Below are 18,942 nucleotides of genomic sequence, written 5' to 3' on the forward strand. Positions count from 1 at the left end.
CTGGCCTCTTTCCTCCCGGGCCTGGCTGACCAGTTTATTCGTCCATCACCCAGAGCTCACCTCTGATGCCTGTCCCCAGGCCTGGGACGTCAGGGACACTCTGGGCTCAGGCCTCTCCCCTCCTTGCATTGGGCTCCTCCTCTGCCCTGTTTTCCTCTGCGTTGACTGGTGATCCCACCCTCCTGGAGCTCACCACCTCAAATCAGTTGGAAAATTCCCTCGCTCTCCATCCCCTCAGCAGTTCTTTTAAAAAGTGTTTATTTTAATCTTTATGGCCCGAGGTTTCTGCTAGAGTCCGGTGACTGCCCCTCACTTCCACCATCTCCTTTTGCTTCTTCCAACCTGATCTCAGAACCAGAGGATGGGTACAAAATGAAAATCTAACCCATGTCACTCCCCACATAACTCCCTTGGAGACTCCCCATCCACTGGCCTCTGAAAGATGCCGGCTCCCCTGGCCTGACCCCAGGTTTCCTGCCTGCGATTCCTCTCCGGCCTCCCTCTGCTCTGGAGCTGATAGCCATCCCTCCATTCCCAAATATGAATTGAGAGTTGACCAGGTCTAACCCCTGGAGATCCAACAATGAACAAACAAAGCCCCAAGCCTGTAGGAGCTCGAGTTCTAGTGGGGGAATTCAGACAAGAGGTGAGATTCATAACTTATGTGTCCAGAGTAACAGATGGTGCTGAGCACGATGGAGAAAGTAAATTAGGAAAGAAGGGCAGGGAGCACCTGGGGGAGGGGATCTGCAGGTTTGGATGTCACACCAGAGAAGGCTTCATTGTGAAACTGACATCTGGATACAGACTTAAAGGAGGCAAGGGAGGGCGCTGTGCAGACAGATATCTGGAGGAAGAGCCTTCTAGGTGGAAAGATGAACAGGTGCAAAGGCCCTGGGGTGCTTGTATATTCCCAGAAAAGCATACAGCCAGGGTGACTGGGGTGGGGTGAGTGAGGGGAGGTGTGGCAGGAGACTATCTCAGAGCAGTGATAGGCTGGGCAGATTATCTAGGGTTTTATAGGCCATTTTAAGTCTTGAGTTTTACTCCGATAGGGAAGAGAACCATTCCAGGGCTCTGAGGAGAGAAGTGACATGGTCTAACCTGGCATTTGTGTTGGAAAGACACTGCAGCCAGCAAGGGTAGAAGCAGAGGCCACTGAGAAGGATAGACATGATCAGCCTCAGACCAGAGTGATGAGCTGTAGCGGGAGCGAGAAGAGATTGGATTCTTCTGTCTCATGAAGTGAAAGTCGCTCAGTCGCGTCCACTCTTTGTGACCCTACGGACTATACAGTCCATGGAAGTCTCCAGGCCAGAATATTAGAGTGGGTACCCTTTCTTTTCTCCAGGGGATCTTCCCAATCCAGGGATTGAACCCAGGTTTCCCACATTGCAGGCGGATTCTTTATCAGCTGAGCCACAAAGGAAGCCCAAGAATACTGGAGTGGGTAGGCTATCCCTTCTCCGGGGGATATTCCCGAGCCAGGAACTGAACCAGGGTCTCCTGTATTGCAGGCAGATTCTTTATCAACTGAGCTATCAGGGTAACCCTCTGTCCCAGAGGCAGGGCCAATAGCATGTGGATGAGAGAGAGGAAGTGAGGACAGTGGCCGGGATATCCAGGTAGGTAGAAGGATGGAGCTGACACGGAGGCGCAGGTAGGGGAAGAGGGGGAGGATTATGCAGAGTGGGGGTGCTATGGCACAGCATTTAGTTTTACCTCCAGTCATGTGTTGGTGCTTACTTGCCTCTGGGCCTTTGCACATGTTGATCTCTTTGCCTGAATTGCTTTACCTGCCCTGACAGAAGAATGCCAACTGGCTTCTCAAGAAGCCCTCCTGCGACTCTGTCCTTTCATTCCTCCCTTGGGCCACGCCCTCCCCAGTCTCTGCCTCTGTCTGCTTTGTGCACTTGCCCTCAGAGGTATCTCAGAGCCTTTACCATGTTGTGCCCCGCGAAATAGGAAAGAAAGTGAAAGTGAAAGTGAAGTTGCTCAGTCGTGTCCAACCCTTTGGGACCCTGTGGGCTGTAGGCTGCCAGGCTCCTCCGTCCATGGGATTTTCCAGGTAAAAATATTGGAGTGGTTTGCCATTTCCTTCTCCAGGGGATCTTCCCGACACAGGAATCAAACCCGGGTCTCCCACACTGCAGGCAGACTCTTTACCATCTGAGCCACCACCAGCCATCACACTGAATAACCATGTTCTCAGACACCCACACCTCGGAGTGAGCTACATATAGCAGGTGCTCAACAAGGACTGACTCAGGGCCTCCTTTGAACCCTGGCTCTGCTCTTTACAGGCTCTGCGATCTTGGGTCGCTTACCTGCCTTTGAGAGCCTCAGTTCAGTTCAGTTCAGTTCATTTCAGTCGTGTCCGACTCTCCGCGACCCCATGAATCACAGCACGCCAGGCCTCCCTGTCCATCACCAACTCCCGGAGTACACTCAAACTCATGTCCACAGAGTCGGTGATGCCATCCAGCCATCTCATTCCCTGTCGTCCCCTTCTCCTCCCGCCCCCAACCTTTCCCAGCATCAGAATCTTTTCCAGTGAGTCAACTCGTCACATGAGGTGGCCAAAGTATTGGAGGTTCAGCTTTAGCATCAGTCCTTCCAATGAACACCCAGGACTGATCTCCTTTAGAATGGACTGGTTGGATCTCCTTGCAATACAAGGGACTCTCAAGAGTCTTCTCCAACACCACAGTTCAAAAGCATCAATTCTTCGGCGATCAGCTTTCTTCACAGTCCAACTCTCACATCCACACATAACCACGGGAAAAACCATTGCCTTGACTAGACAGACCTTGGTTGGCAAAGTAATGTCTCTGCTTTTTAATATACTATCAAGGTTGGTCATAACTTTCCTTCCAAGGAGTAAGCGTCTTTTAATTTCATGGCTGCAGTCAGCATCTGCAGTGATTTTAGAGCCCCCAAAAATAAAGTCTGACACTGTTTCCACCGTTTTTCCATCTATTTCCCATGAAGTGATGGGACCAGACGCCATGATCTTTGTTTTCTGAATGTTGAGCTTCAAGCCAAACTTTTCACTCTCCCCTTTCACTTTCATCAAGAGGCTTTTGAGTTCCTCTTCACTTTCTGCTCAGTTTCTGTCAAATGGGCGTGATATTTCACCTACCTGCAGAGGCTTTTAAGATCTTGCAGGAGCGCTGAATTCTGTAAACGGGGAAGAAAACAGTGGTTAGCACGCCCTCTGCTGCAAGACGGTAGGCTCTGCAACTGCTCCTCAGGCTTACCCCGCTTTGCAGGGGTGGAAGGCAGAAGTCAGAGGCAGGTGAGAGGCGAGTGGGAACCACGGATCACCCAATACTTCCAATGCGCTGTACACGCGTGTCCCCATTTCACCCTCACCATGGCTCTGTGAAAGAGGTTAGATTAGACCCATTTTACAGAGCACCTACTTGTCCCAGAGCTTCTTACTCTTGTCACTCTCAGACCCCCAACCCGTTTTAAGGAGAGAAAAGGCGGAAAGTGGGTGAATAGTGGAGAGGAAAGAAAAGATAGGGAAACAAGGAGAGTGCTGGGGTGACCAGGAGGCTTCTCAGGAAGCCCTAAGGACCAGATTCATCTACAATGGGACTGGGGCTGCGTGGATCCAGGTCCGCGTTCAGCCCCCAGTTCAGTTTGGGGGGATCTTTGGAGAGATGTCCCCGGACTCAGTTTCCTCGCCTGTGAAATAGGCAGGGTAACCTCTTCCGGTAGCCTCACGGGCTTGAGGGACTCTGGCACGACCTAAGAGATGTGAAAGCACCTAGCCAAGGGCGTGCTGCGATGGCCATCAGGGGGCGCGAGAGGCTCCTGCTGGATTGCGACCAAGACGATCTATTCCCGCCGCCGTGGACCCGGGCTCCAGGACCAGAAAGGGCAGGCTGAAGCCCCTCTGGGCCCCGGATTCATTTTCTGCGAGGGGCGTGTAACATCCCTTCTCTGAGCCTGTATAAAATTATGATAATAGTGTTTCCCTGGAGGGTGTGTGCTCAGTCGTGTCCTACTCTGCAACCCCACCAGGCTCCTCTGTCCACGGGATTTTACAGGTAAGAATACTGGAGTGGGTTGCCATTTCCTCCTCCAGGGGATCTTCCCGACCCAGGGATCGAAACTGTGACTGCTGTGTCTCCTGCATTGGCAGGCAGATTCTTTACCACTGAGCCACCTGGGGTTCTGCCCTGTAAATAATCCCAGTTTGCAAAGCGTTTTTCCTTCTATCATGTCACAGTCCCTCCAGAACCCCTGGGAGGTAACTTGATACCACATTCAATCAAAGATGACAAACTCAAGCCCAGAGCAGAGCCACCAGGCCAAGGTCATCCTGGAAAACAACAAACATAGGTGTCACCCTGTGCCCTTCAGCCCTTTCTGATCTCTCACTGGAAGGGTCACCTGAGTTCTGCTACAGGACACCTCCTCTGCAAACTGCAAAGTGCTGGATCTGAGGGCTGGTGAAGGAGAAACTGCTTCATAATGAAACTCCAGGGCGCTGTGGGCAGTGACACCAGAGTATATCATGGGAACAGAGGTGTGGTGTTGGGAACCAGTACAGCTTGCGTTGCGGGGAGGGAGAGGGTGACAATGACAAACAGGAAGATTCCCCAAGCCTATGAAGTCAGGATGCCAAGTGAAAGCCTTTTATCCTGCAACGCCAATTCAGAGCCAGTTCAACCCCGTACAAACAAGTTAACGTTTTCTTTTAGAGATACTGTTGACCATCATTTTCCCATAATCCTCTATGAGAATCTGGTTTTTCCCATCAGCCTGCCGCAGGACTGAAATTCCACCATGAGAATGTCATTCTTAGAATGAGGGCATCTTCTTAGGTTAGGAGGCAAGGAACTCACTATCAACCAATCACACCCTAGAGGGGCATTGCCCGCTAGAGCCTTTCATGGCCAGCTCAAGGCCAGTAGGCCTGGATGGATCACAGAGCATGGGAAGGGGGCAGAGGCACCCAGGGAGGCCAGTCCTGGAGACAGACCTAGTCCTGCGAGTTGCTATTATTATCCCCATTGTAGAGAGGAGGAAGACAGAGGCACAGGAGGTAACTGGATCAAGACCACACTGCCCATAGTAGAGGAGACAGAGCCCAAGCCAGGAAGTCTGTATGACCAGCAGGGCCTACACTTTTAACCCTTGTGCTACAGTTAGGCAGTTTCACTCGGGGACAATACTAGGTTCAAATGCCAGCTGCCCTGTCTTTTCTGGCTGTGTGACATTGGGCAAGTTATGTATCCGTGTCTTCATTTATAAAGCAGGGATAGTAGTAGCGATCTTACGGGGTTCCCTAAATGAGTTAATTCGTATCACATGTTTAAAATAGAGCCCTGCATGCAGGCACCGTTCGTAACTAGTGGCCAGGTGGACACATGACCTTGAAGACTCTAAAATTCTTCAGGATTCTAAAATGCCAGCCTGTGGGATCCTGGAATCCCCCAGTGGCATTCTGATGTCTTTGGGCTGCAGTATTTACCTGTTTCCCCTGGCTGGATGGTGCAGGCTGCCTGTCCGCCCAGCTCAGCCCCACACAGGGAAATGAGGTGATGTCAAAGCCTGGGCTGGGGCCCAGCCCCCAGAACCTCCCCTTCCCTCCCTCGTGTCTCCCTCACTCGGATTCCCACACACTCCAGAGGGCCCAGAGGGAAGGTGAGAGGAGTGAAGGTGGGGGCACGCGGCCACCTGCGCGTAACTCCTCCTGCCTGGAGAACGGGGTGTGCCCAGGGGCTGGGCTGGATCTGAAGGGAGCCTGCCTCTCTCTCGGCTTAAGTCCTGATCGGCAGTGATCCCAGAGTGTCACTCCTCAAGTGTGAGTGTGTGTGTAGGTAGCTGGCTGGTTTGCTGGCGCCCCTCTGCAGGTGGCTCACGGGCCAGGCCTGGCCAGGCAGCCATGACTGATGAGAAGACCTTCCGCATCGGCTTCATCATGCTGGGGCTCTTTCTGCTGGCCCTTGGCACGTTCCTCATGAGCCATGACCGACCCCAGGTCTACGGCACCTTCTACGCCATGGGAGGCATCATGGTGATCGGGGGCGTCATCTGGAGCATGTGCCAATGCTACCCCAAGGTAGGTGGGAACCGTGGGAACAGGTGGGCTGGGGGCCAGGGCCCAGGAGGGTCTGGGGCTGTGCCTCTATTCCAGGCATCAGTCCCCCACCCTTCAATCATCTTGTCATCCTCTCCCCTTTACCATTTCTTTTCTTATCTCCACTCTCCTGAGCATCCATCCATCCATCTATCCATCCATCATGCTTCCATCCATCTCTTAGCATAAAGATTAATCAGAAGTCCTCTGAATCTGGAGCCCTGAACTAGGTACCATGGAGGAGACACAGAGAAACCCAGCACATAATCCAGGTTCTTGAAACCAGAGTTCTTGAGGGCTTGCTGCCTGCCAGGCACACCTGTATCCCTGGTGAAGTTCAGCATTCATCCTGAACTTTTTGGTACCTCTGAAGTTCTGTTTTTATAGTGGAGAAGCTTGAGGCTCAGAAAGTGAGGTTCCCACAGCTTCTGGGCATCAGAATTGGGATCAGAGCTCAGATGCGTGGTGTCTAGAGCATAACCTTTCTCAGGAGGATGGTCCCTGTGTCCCAGAGCTGCTGAGAGTTCTGAGTGAGTCAGCTGGAACCTCATGGCCTGGGCAGTGCTCTCTCTTTTGGAGTTTTACGGTACTCCTAGCCTAATGAGTGACTTAATGATGGGAAGAGCACTGGTTTGAGAGTCTTGAGTTCTAGTTCTGGCTCTGTTCCAAAGTCTCCATGTGACCTTTGTCTTTCTGAGCCTCAGTTTCTTTTATCTGCAAAATGAGGCCCTGGGCTCCTATTTCTCCCAGCCTCATGGTCATTATGGAGAACAGAGAAGAGATGAACAGTTTTGTGAGTTGTAGAGTATAATATTTAGGTGAAAGGCTGCACCCTTACTGTTATTGATCCTCCCAACAAACCTGTGGAATGCGCATATCAAGTATTGTAATCTTTTGGTGCCCAGAGAGGTTGAGTGGCTTTTCCAAGGTCACACAGCAGCTGGTCAGCTAGATCCAGGGAGACAAGGAAAGAAGCATGGATTCTAACTTGCACTCTTCCTCTAATTACCTGGGAGACTTTGGTTGAGCTCCTTCCCTCTCTGAGTCTCAGTTTCCTCATTTGTAGAATGTGTGAGTCAGGAGGAGGGGTGGGAAAGAGGGTGTACCTTAAGGACCCCGCTGGTCCTGGCATTTGGGGCTTCAGTCCCCAGGCACCCGCAACCCCCCTTCCTCCCCGCCCCCCACAGCCCCCTCCTCACCTCTCGCCCGGGTGGCTGTGCTGGGGTTTGGAGGAGGGAGGAGGCTCCCGGGGCCTGGGTTAGGCTCTCCCAGCCCTGATTCCTCCGCGGGCAGCCCCTGGCTCTCAGAGCGTTTATTCAGCGCTGGGGCGGTCCAGGCTGGTTTGCAGTCATTTACTGGGCAGTTTACAGTCAACTCAGCTCTGTGCAATGCCCTGAGCAGAGGTCACCGGGAGAAGGTGGCCTTGGGGCCGAGCCACCCACGTCACCACCGCCTTCATCGTCATCCTTCCAAGGAGGAGCCTGGACCCTGGGGGATGGCAAGACAACAGTCTGTGGGGGAGGGTCCTTCTTGCCCTGGTCCCCTTCACAGAGCTGGCTGTGGGCAGGGATGGGGAGGGGGCAGAGTGGCCGTGGGGATGAGGGAGAGAGATCGGGGACAGGGAATATTCTCAGGTATTAATGAGTAACTGTTGATGGATTCATGTGTTCCTGTGCTGCAGAGGCTGTGTGGTGGTGGTAGACAGAGCACAGGTTTCAGTGTCCACCAGGCCCAGACTCAGATCTCTCCTCCCTGGGCCCCACTTCTGTGACCCTGGCAGCAGAATCCCCCTCCTCCCTGAGACTTACATGGCCGGGTGGGAGGAACCAATATGGTCTTGTATGTGGGGACCTGGCATCAGGCCTGGCCGGAGCCAATTCGAAGGCAGCCATTCCCGGATCAGTGCTGTGGCTTTGAGCGGGTCTTTGTGTGTACGTGCAGGTATGTGAGCACAGATGTGGATGTGTGTTTCAGGGACACAGGCTGCTAGGGCGGCACACTAAGGGAGAGAAGGCAAGTGTGTCATAAGTCAGGAAGGCGTGCTAGACGAGGGTCCCCTCTCCCACATTGTCTCACTGGGGCCTGGGCCGCCGGAGCCCTCAGTAAATACTGATGCCCATGTTTCCTTCCAGATCCTCTCCTGCCTCAGAGCCTGACAAATGGGAATTTTCTGGATTGAAAGAAATATAAGGGAATAGAATTAGACAATTATGATATGGGGGTAAAGTAAAGTAAGTAAGCAAAGTTGCTCAGCCGTGTTCCACTCTTTGCAACGCCATGAACTATGCAGTCTGTGGAATTCTCCAAGCCAGAATGCTGGAGTGGGTAGCCTTTCCCTTCTCCAAGGGATCTTCCCAACCCTGGGATCGAACCCAGGTCTCCCGCCTTGCAGGCTGATTCTTTACCAGCAGAGCCACCAGGGAAGCCCGATATGGGGGTAAGGGGTAGCCAATAACAGTGTGAATTAAGCTGTCCCTGTCCTTGGGGGAGTGGGGGGTCTCATGGAGGAGACAATTTTCTGCCTGCTGGGGAGGGAGTGGGTTTCACGGAGAAGATGATTTGGGGTTTGTAGGTAAAGTAGAAGTTCACCAGGCAGAAAAGATGAGGAAAGACATTCTGGGCAGAAGGAACAGGGTGAACAGAGACACGAGGTGAAAGAGCAAGGCAAGGGGGTTGACATGGAGACTGGAGGTGCGGGGAGCAAGGGAAGGTGGAGAGGGAGTGGGGCTTGGGCCCGCGGGGCCTGGATGCCATGCTGAGGACTTCGGACCTTATACTGTAGTTGATGGGACAAGATGGGGACATGAGCAGCTTTGCGGTTCAGGAAAGTTATCAGGTTGACATCTGGGAGGAGGAAGTTTTAAGAGCAACTGGCCAGTGGTAGTGGTGGTGGGGCTCCTTCTCTGGTCCAGGTGAGAGACTATCATCTCCTAGATTAAGGCAGAACTTGAACCCAAGGCTGTAGGAGCGAAGAAGACATTTTCAGTTCATCAAACATACAGTACGTGCTATGGCTAGGTGTGGCCCTGGTACTTCCAGCTTGCTTACTTTATTGAATTTCTGAAGTAGACTTGCTCAGATTTAGTGGTCAGCAGGGTTTTGGGCTTGAGAGGAGGAGGAATTGGGACAAATCTAGCCAGTGGGACAGTCAGAGATGATGTGCTTGTTAGCTGAGATGGGGTAAGGGGAAGGATTGACTGGGAAAGCTGGACCTCTTTGCCTGGCTTCTGCTTCTACCCCCAAGTTCCCCACTCTCTACTCCCCACTTCTGCCTGCTCTGCTGGAGCCCAGGACCAGGCCCCTGATTGGTGACTGATGGATTGACCTCTCCACGGGCTTCCCTCCATCATCCCTCTGTTCCCTCCCGCTGGGAACTGCCCAGAACTCTGCCCAATCTGTCTGTGTACTCTCCAGCTGAGAACTCCTCCAGGGCTCACACTGCTTCTGGATAAAGGCTGAATTTCTTAGCCTGATGCCTTGCTGTCTTCATGGTCTGATCTCCCCTTCCCAGCTTCAAGTCTGCCTGTCCCCCTCTTTTAAAAGGTTCTGTGTTGTAAGATGCTCAGGACTTTCCTTCTCCTCCAGGCTTTCACAGTTGCAATGGCAATAATGCTGCTGCTGCTGAAGGTGCTGCTGCTGATGGTGGTGATACGATTAGGATGTTGATGGAGATAATGGTGGTGATTATGATGATGAAGAGGAGGATGACTGGAGGAAGGGGAAGCTTCTAGGAAGTACAGAACCATCTGGCAAGTGCAGGACATACTTAGTGGCTGTGGAAGATACCCAGGGCCCTCCCTCATTTCCAGACATTTGGGGGGAAGCTTACGACTCACAGGTGTTCTAAGAACCCCCTCTCCAGCTATCATTCCCTCCTCCCCATCAGGACGGGGCTTTAATGGTGCACACAAGTGTCTTTCACTCACTGTACTCTGGGAAGGGAGAAAGGAGGTTGCTGCTTATGAAGCTGGTGTAACACTGTAAAGTTAAGTGAAAGTGTTAGTTGCTCAGTTGTGACCCCACAGACTGTAGCACACCAGGCTCCTCTGGGGCTCCTCTGTCCTGGGATTCTCCAGGCAAGAATACTGGAGTGGGAAACCATTCCCTTCTCACCAGGGGATCTTCCCCACCTGGGATCGAACCCAAGTCTCCCACGTTGCAGGCAGATTCTTTACCCTCTAAGCCACCAGGGAAGCCCAAGGGTCTTATCAAATCTTTGTTGGGGAAATTTTCAGTCGAGGAGAACTAGCCTCAGAGAAGTCAGGTAATTTCCTCTTCAGCGGCGTCAAACTATGATTTACAGGGCACCTCTCTGTGCCAGGCACTGTGCCGGGGGCCCTTAGGTATTATCTCATGGAGTCAGCACAGCCAGGAGACAGGCAGTACTAATCCTACTGTCTTAAATTGTGAAATATACATAACCTAAAATGTACCATCTGAAGCATTTTAAGTGACCTTTTCAGTGTTAATTACCTTCACATTGTTATGGAACTGATTTCCAGAATGCTCTTCATCTTGTAGAACTGAAACTCTATACCCAATAGACAGTGGCTCCCCATCCCCGCCTCCTCCTGTCTGTGGCAACCACCATTCTCCCTTCTGTCTCTACGAATTTGACTATTCTAGATCCTCCATATAAGTGGAATCCTATGGAATTTGTCTTGTGACTGGCTTATTTCCTCACGGTTCATCCATGTGTAGCACATGTCAGAACTTCATTTTTTTTTTTAAGGCTGAATAATCTTCCTTTGTGTGTATACACCACATTTTGTTTATCTAGTCCTCCATCAGTGGGTACTTAGGGTGCTTCCACCTTCTGGCCATTGTGAACAGCGCTGCAAATATCTCTTCGAGGCGAACCCCATTTTACAGAGGATCGCAGATGGGCTCTGGGAAGACTGATGATCTGCCCAAGGAAGGCTGCTCACCCAGCCTCTCAGACCCCAAAGGCAGGGCGCCTTCTGCCTCACCCCACTGCCTCCCCTCCTCTGCCCCGTGCCCACCTGTGGTGTGGCACCTGCAGAGACCTCGAGAGCCCGGAAAGTTCAGGGGTCAGGGTTGGGCACCTCAGCCATCCCCTTCTCTGTCCTCTGTCTCTGCCTCTGTTGGTGCCAGGAAACACCTGACAATGATCTGCTTCTCACCCATTCACCAGATATGGATGAAGGGCCTGCTCCATGTCAGGCAGGACAAGATATGACCTCCCCCAGGGAAGGGGTGCTTGGCTCATTCACTCACTGCTGCCCCCTACTGCCTAGAAGAGTGCCTGGCACACAGCTGATGCTCCAGGAGTATTCGCAGAGATCCAGATAGCCAACAGTGCTGGGCCCTCCTGTCAAACAGGGTGCGCTCCCTCGTGAGGTCTCTGTCCTAGGGTATCTGGAGAGGTTAGGCCCCTGCTCTGGGGGAGCAGCAAGTACGAATGTGTGCGGGCAGCTACAGAGAAGCCTTCTCCCCTTTGCCCTGCAGATTACCTTCGTGCCTGCTGACTCTGACTTCCAAGGTGCCCTGTCCACGAAGGTGAAGGCGCTGGGCCTGTTGGAGAGTGGGCTTGCTGCCGAGATGAAGAGGTGGGTGCTGAGCCCTCTGGGTGGAGTGGAGGGAGGGGAGAGTTAGTGACCCTTCGGGCCAGTCTCCCCTTGATGAGGAGAGTGAGGGGGTGGGGCATGAGCAGAAGGGCAATGTCTCCCCTCTGCTTCAGGCTCTGGCTTTACCTTCTTACTTACTGAGAACAAACTCTCAGAAATCATCGATTGTTTTGGCCTCTCAATTCTATGAGGTGGTCATTATTGTTCCCATTTCACAGATGAAGAAACTGAGGCTTGGGGATTTTTGTCCCGCCTTACAGTGAATTAGTGGCAGCCAAATAGGTGTGACCCTAAATCCCACACAGTGGTGACGACTACTAGTCTAGCAAACAAGAGGCATGATGATGGCCAAGGCACAGCCCTCAGCCCGGCCACTTTTTGGCTGAGTTACTTTGGGAAATTGACCTGCCTCTCTTTGCCCCATCTTTGAAATACAGATACAGTGTATTTCAAATACAGCTTCAGTGGAGGGCCTAAATTAGATAATAATCATCTCTTGGCATCTGTGGGGAACTGGCTCCAGATCCCCGTCAGACACCAAAATCTGCAGATGCTCAAGTCCCTTATATAAAATGGCATAATATTTGTTTATAATGTAAGACATCCTCCCATATACTTTAAATCATCTCTAGATTACTTCTAATACATAGCATGTAAATGCTATGTCAATAGTTGTAAATATAATGAAAGTGAAAGTCGCTCAGTCCTGTCCGACTCTTTGCAATCCCGTGGACTATACAGTCCTTGGAATTCTCTAGGATTGTATAATATAATGTAAATGCTATGTAAATAGTTGCTGGTGTGTAACAAATTCAAGATTTGCTATTTGGGGCTACACATTGGAGAAGGAAATGGCAACCCACTCCAGTGTTCTTGCCTGGAGAATCCCAGGGATGGGGGAGCCTGGTGGGCTTCCATCTATGGGGTCACACAGAGTCGGACACGACTGAAGTGACTTAGCAGCAGCAGCAGCAGCAGCAGAATTTTTTACTGAGTATTTCCAACCACAGTTAGTTGAATCCACAGATGTGGAACCTGTGATATGGATGGCAGACTTTATAAGCCAAGTGCTAAGAACAGAGCCTGGACCATAGCGGGCCTTCTATAAGCCTTTGCCATCACTGGTAGGAAGTGCTTCCAAAAGCATCAGAGACCAAGTCAGGCATTTTGCACCCATGACCTCTTTTGGTCTTCATAGGAATCTGTGAAAGGGGTGGTGGTGTCAGGCCCTTTATACAGATGTGGAAACTGAGGCTCAAGAAGTGCAATCACAAACCCAAACCTCACAGAGAGTTAATACCAGACCATACCTGCCTTCATCCTTGGAAGTGCCAAGAGCTGTCTTGCCAAAACACGGCAGCCCTGGAAGGGTGACCTGACTTGGTCCCCCCTCCCCACCCCTGAAGCCATGATGATTGTGCTCAGAAGTCCAGGCTGCAGATCCAGGATCTGTGGCCAGGGCTCTGGGACTTTCTCTGTTTTGCTTGGGGAAGGAGGTGGTGATGGTATTTTCTGTCCCTGGCACCCAGGTGACCAAAGTCCCAGGGGACTGAGGCAGATAGACCCTGGATGGGTTTGGGGACCAGCCTCAGGACTGGTCACACGGAGAGAGCTGCTGGAATAGAGCTAGGGCTCAGGGGGCCCTGAGCCTGGGCTCCTCCCTGTCACTCCCCAGCCCTGGATCGTAGAGCAGTGGAGAAGGTGGTGCTTGGAGCCCCAGCAGCGGCCCTCGGTCTGAGTCACCCAGGCAAGCCAGCCGTGTCTGTGCCTCCACCTCCCCTAGCAGCTCCCAGAGTTCCGGCAAGGACTCGATGAGCTAACCCCTAGAGCCCAGCCCACAAGGACCACTCAGTCGCTGGGGCCTTAATGCTGCTGTGTCCTCATCTGAAAAAGGGGAACGACCACTCTGCTTCAAGGGATTGTTCAGAATAAACAGCATAAAGCCTTCAGGCCACCGTCTGGAACCCAGCAAACTCCCAGTTAATGCAAACCAACCTTCACTTGGTAGTTGCAGCCTTGGGGTTCACTTTGGAGACACGGGATGAAAGGAACACTGGCCTGAGTGTCTGAGCTCTGCCACTCTGTTTACCTTGCTGGGCCTCAGTCTCCTCATCCATGAACTGCGTACAGTAACCGCTCCCAGAGGCTTCTTGATCAGGGGAGACCCGCTGCTCAAAACAGGCGGGCCAGGGGACAACACAGAGTGAATCTTTGCCTACCTGCCTATTCTCTCTCCTGTACCCCCATTCAGCCCCCAGCCCCCGTACGTCAGGCTGTGGGAGGCAGCTGCCTACGACCAGAGCCTGCCTGACTTCAGCCACATCCAGATGAAGGTCATGAGCTACAGTGAGGACCCCAGCCCCCTCCTGGCCCCGGAACCTGGACAGCGGCAGCCGGGAGCCAGCGATGGAGGAGAAAGTGGCCCTCATGACCCTCAGGCCTGGTTGGAAGCCGCCGTGGTCATCCACAGGGGCTTGGACCAGGATGAGGGAGAAAGAGACCCAAGTCAGGGCAGGCTCAGGTGAGTGTGCAGAGCAGAGGGGGTTCTGGGGTGCAGGAGGAGGGGTGTGGGCCACTGAGGGTGACTGGGGACCCTGGGCAGGAGAGGGGCTGGAGACACCCTGAGGAGACGCATGGGTCTGGGCTTAGTCACCTGGGCCTGGTTCAAACCCCAGCTCCTCTGCTGTGTAACCTTCAAATGCTCCTCACCTTGCCAATCTCAGTTTCCTCACATGGGAATAATCACTGCTACCTCAGAGTAGTCTGAACTCTCACCATGAGGAGCCAGGCGGGGAGCCAGAGGACCTGAGTTCAAAGCCAGGCTCTGCTGCTGACATGCTCTTGGCCTCGGGCAGGTCACTCCATCCCCTCCCCCAGCCCCCACCCTGTCCCCAGCTGTTCATGAATGGGAACATGAATATTCCTCATTCAAACCTGTAGTCACTCACCCACCAGCATCCCTGGGCACCTACTCCCTGCCAGGCCTTGACAGCCCCACCCTGTGGGAGCCCCTCATCCAGTGGGGGAGGCAGATGAAGGAACAGAAGGTGACACTCAGTGTGACAGGGACGGTAGGCCCAGAGGAGATCCCTGAGTGGCTGGAGAGGCAGAGGAGTGACCTGGTTTGGACAGCATAATAATGGCCCATTTCTTGAGCACCGGCTATGTGCCAGGCCTCATGCAAAGTGCTTGGCCCTCATTATCTGCTACAAACCTCAGGGAGAACCACAGGAGCGAATGCTGGTGTTTCCCCCATTTTACAGGGAGGAAACTGAGGCCCAGACAGGTGAACTCGCCTACCCCGGGCCTTGCAGCTCGTGGCTGGGGTTCAGCCCCAGGCAGTCTGACTCAGGGCTACCCTCACCCTCTCTGCCTTTACCCCTGCAGCCCCTCAACCTGTCCCCAGGGCCCTGCACCCTTGGCCTCCTTCCAAGATGACCTGGACGTGGGCTCCAGTGAGGGCGGCAGCCCCAGCCCGTCTCCACCTGAGGGAGCGGAACCTCAGCCCCCACCTCTGGAGTCCTGGACCTGCAGGTGCCGGCTGGACCACTTCCATGACTTTGCCCTGATTGATGCCCCCGCGACAGAGGATGTGCCTCCAGAGAAGCAGCAACAGGAGGCAGCCGTGCCTAGCTCCCAGCAGAGGGCCCCAAGGACAAAAGAGGAAGAAGAGGCTTCAGACACAGGCACGGAGGGGCTGGCACAGGACGAGGAAGACCTGTACTATGGGCTTCCCGACAGCCCCGGGGATCCCCTCCCAGACAAGGAACTGGGCTTTGAACCTGAGGCCCAGGGTTGACATGGAACTGCTCCCGGGGTTCCAATCTGGCTCCACCACCGATCTCCATGTGACCTCACAGGGCTTCCATTTCACTAACTGCAGAATGGGGTTTGATTTTTCAAGTCTGCTCTCAATGCCGAGAGCATTTTGAGAAGCACACAGAGAGGAGATGACTATTACTGGGCCATTGCTGTTTCGATCATTGATACTTTTTTGTGGAGCTTTGAAGGTAATAGGATTTGTTGAGAAGATTTGCAGCAGCCAGGGCCCTCAAGGGCCTTTTTAGCCTCACCTCAAAGCTAGCTTCTGACCAGGAACCCTCCTTGGTGCTGCCCCTGGGTCCCTCATCCCCTGTGAAAGCCCCTCAGGGTTCTCATTCCTGCTGAGTCTTTTGGTCCACTCGATGGATGGTGAAATGGGTCTTCATTCAGAGTTGACATCTGGTCCTACATCCTTCCTGTAGCTTCTGTTGTTCTGGGATCCAAAACCACCCATGAGTGACCTCTGCTGACCTTCCGACTTTCTCCTGGTCAGCCCACCCCACGCTCACCCTGTGCCTGATGCCCTTGCCAAGCTGTCTTCTCCACCAGGATGCCCTTTGTCCCTGTCTGCCTGGCACATTCAGGCTCATCTTTCAAATCTCTGCACAGACCTCCCTCTTCTAAAGGCTCTTCCTGATGTTGCCGCTTTTGGACCGAGTTAGTCCTGGCCCCTCTGTGTCTCCTCTGGGCCCTCCACATTTATCTTGGAGTGTGGCTGCCTGCTCAAGGCCAGGACCTTTGCTTCACTTGCCTTGGTCTCTCCTGTGCTCAACGGGTGGTCCCTGAGGTTGTACAGAAGAGACCAGAATCCAGGAGGCTTTTGCAGGGAATGCCCCCTCCCCCACTCCACTGACTCTCAGACTCCTGACTTAACTCATTTGGTCCCGGTGGCGTTTATGGAGCATCTACGGTGTGCCAGATGGTAAGCTGGGATCTTTAGGCAGAAAAAGACCTGAACTGATGACAGTTCTCACCCTCTACGGGCTCACAATACTCTGAGCCCGGCTTCTTGTAAGTTAGACACAGAGCACAGAGCAGAAACCGAGGTGGGAACAGAGGGTTAACGACTGTCCCAGCAGACTGACACCCACACACCCACTGCGGCTGCGCCAGGAACAAACAGCTCTGGCTGTCCGAGCAGCCCCTGAAGGCATCACTATATGGCAGCAATCACTGAGGATGCTTTCCTGGGCTGACCTCTGCAAAGCCCCTCTGGGCCCCAGCATGGGTGGTACCACCCCAGCCCCGGCCCCCACCATCAGAGCTGGCACCCCGGGCCTCTTAGGAGGGCTGACCTTCACCTGGGCTATGCCTCTGGGTCGGGATCGGGGTCATGGCTGAAGGAAGGGCATGCCCCTGGAACCCCTTCTGTCTCCTTTCTGGGTCATTGCCACCTCCGGTAGGAAAACCTCTGCCAAAACAGCTGTTCCTGTGCTCTGCTCATTCACACAGGGGAGGGGTGACCTGCATCAGAGAGAACACCAGTGGGAGGCTCAAATAAAAAAGTTTTCAGTGTTTAGAATGGTTACCTTCATTCATCTGCAAATTCTTTTATGTGAACCCTCTTCCCACACCCAATGCCGCTTCCGTTATCCCCCTCTGGCCAGCATAACCGAGGGGGATCTGTGAGGGAACTCTCTGGAAAGTGAACACGAGACACAGCAGTGTGGCCACTGGGACAGCTGTGCGGGTGGAAACTTGAGAGTGGCCCCTGCCTCCACATCACACTGCAGGGCACTCCCAGACCTCAGCAGAGAACCAGGAGTGTCTAGTTCCCATCCCAGGGAGGGGGCCGGGGACTGAGGCAGGGGACACAGATGGCCGGTCCGGGCTTCCACTCCAGGCCAGATCTCCCTTCATCCTGCTGCGTGATTGGGAAACCACATGCCTGGTCTGCCCTGGACAGCCCTCGTTCTGGCCCACTGTCCCTGCCTAGTTAGACCCTTCACCCTCAAATTATCCCCTCAGGATGATAAATTACATATTCACCCTACTCTGTGACCTTGGCCTTGGAGCTCACTTTTCTCACCTGCAAGAGGGAGGTGGTGGATCCTGGTCTTTGCATTTTGCAGGGTTGGTGGGGGTGGTGGGGTGGGGGTTTGATGGGATCCTTCTGCCAGTGCCCTGCAGGTGAGGGCCACCAGGAGCTCACCGGCGGTTGTTTGTTGTTTAGTCGCTACGTCGTGTCAACTCTTTGGCGACCCCCATGGAATTTCCCAGGCCAGAATACTGGAGTGGGTCGCCATTTCCTTCTCCAGGGGATTTTGCTGACCCAGGGATCAGACCTGCATCTCCTGCCTCCCCTGCACTGGCAGGAGGATTCTTTGCCACTGCTCCACCTGTCGGAGAAGGCAATGGTAAGCCACTCCAGTACTCTTGCCTGGAGAATCCCATGGACGGGGCAGCCTGGTAGGCTGCAGTCCATGGGGTCGCTACGAGTCAGACATGACTGAGCGACTTCACTTTCACACATTGGAGAAGGAAATGGCAACCCACTCCAGTGTTCTTGCCTGGAGAATCCCAGGGATGGGGGAGCCTGGTGGGCTTCCATCTATGGGGTCACACAGAGTCGGACACGACTGAAGTGACTTAGCAGCAGCAGCTCCACCTGTGGTTAATTGTTGGGTTTGTTACTCATTGTGGGCTTCACAGGTGGCTCAGTGGTAAAGAATCCACCGACTAATGCAGGAGACATAGAAGATCGGGTTTGATCCCTGGTTTGGGAAGATCCCCTGGAGTAGGAAATGGCAACCCATTCCATGCCTAGAAAATCCCATGGACAGAGGAGCCTGGTGGGCTACAGTCCATGTGGTTGCAAGAGTTGGATATGGCTGAGCACGCGTACATTTGTTACTCATTGCAGTTAGGGGAGAAATCCCACGGGATCTGTGAGGTGTCTCTGTAAGAGGCTGTGAGAAGGGACTTGAGGGATATGGGCTTGTTCAAGGTCTATGGAAGTGGGGAGGGGGTCTATGGAAGTGGGTCTCTGCTCTAGACTGGATGCTGTTGGGAAGCAGGGCTGATCCCGTGGTGGGGCGTCTTAATCCTACGTGGAAGACCAAGCTAAGGATGTAGCTGACAAAGAAGCAGAAGTCATGCTGCAGCCAGGAGAGGCTGTGTAGTCGCTGATGTAATTTGGACAGCGTTCCTGTTTGCTGTGCTCGGCCACGGCCACTGAGGGGTCTGGACGTGTCATGACCCATCACAGTCGCAGGGTGCTTATGTGATGCCGATGTTCTGTGAAATTATTCAAGCTCATCAGACCACTGGGGCCCAGCCGTGAGGGCCTCTGGAATGCGCCCTCTTGTTGGCTGATTAGCTGGGAAGGCAAGGTCTTCATGCAGGTCCCTGGGGGTGGGAGTGGGGGTGGAGCCGAAAGGAATGACCTTGGCAAACCCTGGGCTTCCCGTTCTCAGCCTCAGGCTCCAGATTGGC

The 18,942-nt window shown here is 53.5% G+C and overlaps 1 protein-coding gene across 2 annotated transcripts; it reads left to right on the plus strand.

Moving 5' to 3' along the window:
• The first annotated feature begins 5,902 nt into the window (after positions 1-5,902).
• BSND (barttin CLCNK type accessory subunit beta) lies at positions 5,903-15,484 on the plus strand. Of its 2 annotated transcripts, none has more exons than XM_055404099.2 (4): positions 5,903-6,079; positions 11,567-11,667; positions 13,937-14,206; positions 15,073-15,484. In XM_055404099.2, the coding sequence occupies exons 1-4, from the start codon at positions 5,903-5,905 to the stop codon at positions 15,482-15,484; spliced, it is 960 nt and encodes a 319-aa protein (XP_055260074.1). The 2 variants fall into 2 exon arrangements, with proteins under 2 accessions (XP_055260074.1, XP_088690977.1); XM_088834851.1 differs by having other exon boundaries at positions 13,937-14,190; positions 15,024-15,484.
• Positions 15,485-18,942: the final 3,458 nt, after the last annotated feature.

Source organism: Moschus berezovskii, chromosome 4, assembly GCF_049115385.1.
Source record: "Moschus berezovskii isolate FMDL1 chromosome 4, NW_MosBer_1.0, whole genome shotgun sequence".
NCBI lineage: Eukaryota > Metazoa > Chordata > Mammalia > Artiodactyla > Moschidae > Moschus > Moschus berezovskii.

What these genes read in the sequence shown, in the direction of transcription:
- BSND (XM_088834851.1), top strand. Translation starts at nt 5,903, where the DNA reads ATGACTGATGAGAAGACCTTCCGCATCGGCTTCATCATGCTGGGGCTC. An exon ending in CTTGCTGCCGAGATGAAGAG is followed by an intron (nt 11,668 to 13,936) that starts GTGGGTGCTGAG and finishes ACCCCCATTCAG; the next exon opens with CCCCCAGCCCCCGTACGTCA. An exon ending in TGAGGGAGAAAGAGACCCAA is followed by an intron (nt 14,191 to 15,023) that starts GTCAGGGCAGGC and finishes GTTCAGCCCCAG; the next exon opens with GCAGTCTGACTCAGGGCTAC.